Source organism: Carassius carassius, chromosome 22 (assembly GCF_963082965.1).
Source record: "Carassius carassius chromosome 22, fCarCar2.1, whole genome shotgun sequence".
NCBI classification, from domain to species: domain Eukaryota; kingdom Metazoa; phylum Chordata; class Actinopteri; order Cypriniformes; family Cyprinidae; genus Carassius; species Carassius carassius.
The window spans coordinates 5,713,510-5,718,970 of NC_081776.1; the positions used below are offsets into that span (position 1 = coordinate 5,713,510).

The following is a 5,461-nucleotide window of genomic DNA, read 5'->3' on the forward strand; positions in this document are numbered from 1 at the left end:
ACTGCTCAGTAGCATAAGATTGTCCCCTTTTTCAATCCTACCTCCCACTGACTATAGCAAGTAGTAAATTGTGTTTTTACCAGGCTTTGATGTGTCCTTTTCCAACTTCCTGTTAAAATAGGATATAGGCCAAAACAGGAAAAAGTGTTTTAACAGATGCATAATTATTTATGAAGAACCCAACACATGCAACATAAAAATTCATAGAAAATTGTCCCAGCTTTAATATGAGATCATGTTTTGTTACAAAAGTGCAATTGTCCTTCATTTCCATTTGGCATATTTCAGGCATCTTGCTGAAATAGAGGAACAAAACAAAATGACAAGTTCTTAAACTGTCTCAAGTTGACCCCAGTGAAAATCTGTTTTGAGAAATGTGAGAGGAAATGTGAAGATGCTTACTAATAATGCACGTCCTCTGGTCTCAATGGGCAAAAATACCACTCCAACTGCACAAATCACACATGCTACGGCGAACGGTGACAGGGCCAGAATCACAGACTTAGACATCAACACCTATGACACATGCAAACACAGTGTTATATTTATGTAAATCAAATGCGTAAAACACACATCTGAACACAGATATTTATGTACACAGAAAACCATGCAAAGTCAAACACATAGAGCACCTGTGCTATAAAAGGTGCAATCATTCCCCCAACTCGACTGAAGGATGTGCAAAAGCCCATTCCAATTGAGCGCACAGATGTAGGATAAACCTGTGCAAACACACCAATCGTAAAACATTTCGTTTTGTGGTGAACTGTTCCATTAAGAGTAAGTGGAGTGTTCATATGTTGGGTCTCACCTCTGCTGTGTAAATATAGACCACATTAAAATTCATGGAAACCACAGAGCGGAGAAGGAAAAGCAGTACAGTGAAACCAAACCTGCACAGGGATAGAGACATATTATTCAGTTTTTTACTTCAGCTGCACTTCTAACTTATGGTCACAAGAGGGCCATAAACACCCCCATTGTGAGTTAATGACAAATACATGACAGCATACTATCATTCTACTTTTTGTTCTTACAGTATAGTTTATGTACACAAAGAATATGTTAAACTATTTGTATTTTAAAGACACAATGTCATCTAGACATACACACTTGGTTTTTGTATTGAAGACAATAAATGAAAACACTACTAGCATCTACAAGAAACATATGATACTATAATTAATTACTATAGCAATAATAAACACAGTATGTTTTTACAAGCAGGCACAGAATATAATTCAACTTTAAGTGCACATACTTCATTAGAATTTCATAAAAACACAGACAATTAAACATACATACATACATACATACATATATATATATATACACACACACACACACACACACACACACACACACACACGTTATTGTTTGATTTATTTTAAGCAATAAAAGATGCATTGGTTCTAGTTTTATTTAACTATAATAACCCTGATGAAAAGCATTTCAAATCATTTTACAGAACAAGAACATTTTACAGTTTAAGACCTCCTTTAAAACAAGATGATGCATCTCAAGAGGTTTATCCCAAAGAATACATTTGTTACAACTAGAGAACAATATACTCACATTGTTGTGCAAATATTAACAAGCATGAAGAAAAAGGCAGACAGAACCTGAAGTATGGCCAAGCTGGGCTTCCGCCCAAATATATTTAACAAAGCAATATTGAGGGGTATGACTGCAGAGGAAACACATGGAAAAAATACATCAGCTTTCAACATTCCACTCAACTTAGTATATGAAACTGGGTCAAGTGAGAGGTCAAAGGTCACTCACGTGCCACCTCGCCCAAACAGCTGATGAGAAGAGTCTGGTAGTCAGCCATGTTGAAGGGGATACAGTAACACAGCGCCTCCTCCTGGTTGTGTTTGATCTGGTGCTCTGCATCAGCGTCCGTCATACACAGAAGATTCTTCTCCAGTAACTCAGAACTGCTTAGAACCGAGCCATAATAAGAGAAGGAGGCCACAAACCTGTGGATGAACAATGTAATACATCATACATCTAGCATACAAGCTGCACAGTAACCAAAGTGTATTTGCTGATTTCACACACACACACAACACCAAACAAACAAACCAAAGGGAAGACATTACCACGAGTACCACAGCAAAAGTGATGTTCTTCTAAAAGCCGGGCTGATCAGAGTGATGGCATTTCCTCTTTCTGTCTGAATACAAACAGCCCTGTTAGTTGCACTCAAGTTTGTTTCCAAGTGTGAACATTTGAATTTTTATATCGGTCATGTACACATTGTCCATTATAGTTTTTGGCCTGAATTTTTACCATCAGAGCATCCTTACTATATATATAATCTATAGATTAGTGAAAATGAAATTAAGCAATATAAAATTATTTATATTTATATTTTATTATTATTATTTATTTTTTTTTTCTATAACTCTCTGAGAGTTATAAAAGACAAAAAATAACTTCTCATATACACCAATTCAGATTCCCGTAGTTCTCCTTCTGGTAAGGTGGCGCCATTCATCCTAGCGATCCAATTAAGTGTAGACAAGGCTCCTTGTATGTTTCCCGCTGAGACCTGGAACCGTGCAGACTCAGGAATAATCTAAAAAAAAAAAAGAAAAAAGGAAAGGAGTGAGCAAGTGAGCCAAAAACAAACTTCTACTTCCGTTTCCTTCAGGACCATCATGATTAAACTCACCATGAAGAGTCCAATGAGTATGATGCTGGGGATGATAGAAAAACGGATCATCCAGCGCCAGCCCATTGTGGGCACCACCGTCATACCGAGAATAATAATTAGCATAGATCCCAGCATCCAGAAGACCTGTCAACCAATCACAGGTAAGTAGAAGGTTTCCCAGCTGAAGATCAAACATAACTTCACATGTCGCACTCACTGAGGCAAGAGGCAGCAGAGACGCTCTGTATTTGGATGGAATGAATTCAGTCTTCAAAACAAACCTTTAGAAAGAAAATAACGTTTGCACATACATTTGAATTACTGTTTTTATATGCATACTAGAAAATCAAGCTTCTCGCAATTTATGATCAATTAAATGTTATATTATTAGTGGATCAAGGTGTGATTTAGACAGATTCACTAATGAATACTTCAGTCCTATTGGTGGACTAGTGTGTGAACCAATTAATTTAAAAGAAAAGAACAATTTGCTCATACATTGACATTTTTATGCCTTGCAAGTCTAACAAAAAGTCAAAACCATATATACATGTAAAAATGGATATGACTTTAAAGATTTTATTAGTTTTCATAACTGTCCGGGCCTTAAAATCTTTTATTTTTAATGAAATTCCCTCAGATTTTCAGGTTTGTATGTATGAAAATTATAAGAAATTATTTGCATAATCTCACCCTTGAGATGTGGCAGCGACACCGCAGCCCACCATACAGCGCAGGAAAATGAACCAACCATACGATGGAGAGAATGAAGTGAGCAGAGAAAAATAAGATGCCCATATAAAGCCACCAAACACCACCTGTGCACACATACACATTTATTTGATCTAATGTACTCAAAAACTAGCCTTTATGTGTCAAACGAGACGTCATCTGACCTTCCAACGTCCATATTTGTCGGCAACATAACCACAGAGGACCCCACAGACCATAAAACCGAGGAACACCATCTAAAATCATATGCACACAAAGTCATGCTGTTAATTATTATTTCTGCATTTTTGTAGGAAAAAATGTATATGAAAAATACATGCATGCAAACATTTCTCTCAGTTTTGCATTATAAATCCAGGACTAGTGTGACGGTCACATGTGTGCAACAACATTCCATTCCTGTCAAACTTCAAAGCGAAAACAAAGGGTTCTGACTGGACGAGCTCCTCACCGTGGAGACAAGGGCCACCTGCCAATCCTCTAGATGCCATTCACAGCGGATCTCAGGAGAAACCACAGCCAGCAACATGATCTCCATTGCTTCCACTATCTACACCCACACATCAGCAATGAAATATGTAAGCAGTACAAACACAGTATGCTGGTTAATAAATTACAGAGATGCAGTTTTCTTACATTGGCACTACCCATGATGACAAAAAGCAGAATATGGAAGCGTCCAAAGCCGATTCTCTCCACAGCCTCCTCCACAGTGTAGCATTTTGGTTCTGTTTGGGCTACGAGGTCAAAAAAATCATTTGAGATGACTGGATGCTACTTGACTGGTAACAAGTAGTTATAAAGTTACAGATGTATAGCACATATGTTTTGTGTGAGTTGTTTTATTTGTATGTTCTTCACCTTCGGCCGGAGTGTTATTATTGCTACTGGTGTTGATCTCTTCCTCCATCTCCATCTCCTGAAGCTGGATGTCATCGACCAGCTGGGTCTTCATGGAAGACGAACGCTTAAACGCCATCCTGTTTGAAAAGTCTACTTATTTCCTGAATAGTAGACATAAAACTTTTATGTTAACAAAAAAGGCAAAAACCTAAAAAGTAATACATTAATATTTACAATAAATATGGCTTTAACATAGTTGTTGGACACAGTGCCATGATAATATGATGGTTTTTTGTATATTTAACATGGTTATACCATGTTTTCAGCATTCACCTACTTTTAGACATACACCATTCTGAACACATGCCATGATAATGCCATTTTTTTGTCATAAACAATGGTTAGACCCTAATTTCTTGTACAAGTTCCATGGTAATATTGTGTTATTTGATGTCATTTACTAAGCAAATACCATGGTATGTGGATAAGTTAATCATCATTCAGTAGCATAGTATGACTACTTGATACCTTCACTGTACTGTATTTTTTTAAGTGCTTTATAAACTATTTATGTTACAACCATATTTCTGAGGGACAAAGGTGCACCGCAATCAATTTATTAAGAGACCTATTGCTAAGTATTTGAGAACAATAAAATGTATTCTTACTATAACATTGGATGATGAAATGAGGTCATCAAACACGATTCTCCGTCATATCGAAGTTTTTCCCATCCAGACTGACCCTTTCTGGATACTGTATTTCCCCTGTTCGAGAATTCCCGTATGTTGTGCCAAGATTTATGCAAATCAGTCTTGCAAAGCGTTGATAAAATGGTTCCAGCAGATTTCAGAACTGCTTTTCAGTGTGTGTTTTCTCAGAAGTACGAATTTAGCCTACTATAATCCAAATTCTGTCTCGGTATAAATGTTTAAACTCCCTTTGAAAAGATGCATCCTCAACCTCTCCCGCAGTAACACCTGAATACACCTGCTGCTAACAGGTAAACGACGTCACACACTTCAGTGTATAAGGGGTTCGGCTTAGCATTTAAAGGGCCCTGTCTCTTTTTTCTTTTTCTGAGATAACACACCCAAGATCGGGTTTCTTTGCTGTGTTTAAAAGGAACTGAGGATTATTCAGTAAAAGTGGACGAACAGGTTTTAGTTTTTAGCTCCTTCCTCTACCATATCTTGTAAATAGAGCTGTGGACACTGTTTTATT

The 5,461-nt window shown here is 37.1% G+C and overlaps 1 protein-coding gene across 3 annotated transcripts; it reads right to left on the reverse strand.

The window, feature by feature from the left end:
- Positions 1–200: 200 nt before the first annotated feature.
- LOC132098347 (putative transporter SVOPL) lies at positions 201–5,245 on the reverse strand. Of its 3 annotated transcripts, none has more exons than XM_059504486.1 (16): positions 4,906–5,245; positions 4,256–4,374; positions 4,031–4,131; positions 3,846–3,944; positions 3,559–3,630; positions 3,356–3,480; positions 2,880–2,943; positions 2,681–2,806; positions 2,456–2,584; positions 2,106–2,179; positions 1,786–1,982; positions 1,576–1,687; positions 812–893; positions 633–722; positions 403–516; positions 201–296 (listed from the first exon to the last, which is right to left on the reverse strand). In XM_059504486.1, the coding sequence occupies exons 2-16, from the start codon at positions 4,371–4,373 to the stop codon at positions 285–287; spliced, it is 1,515 nt and encodes a 504-aa protein (XP_059360469.1). In that variant the 5' UTR covers position 4,374; positions 4,906–5,245; the 3' UTR covers positions 201–284. The 3 variants fall into 3 exon arrangements, with proteins under 3 accessions (XP_059360469.1, XP_059360470.1, XP_059360468.1); XM_059504487.1 differs by having other exon boundaries at positions 4,031–4,122; positions 4,256–4,398; XM_059504485.1 differs by having other exon boundaries at positions 4,256–4,398.
- Between the last annotated feature and the right edge of the window lie 216 nt (positions 5,246–5,461).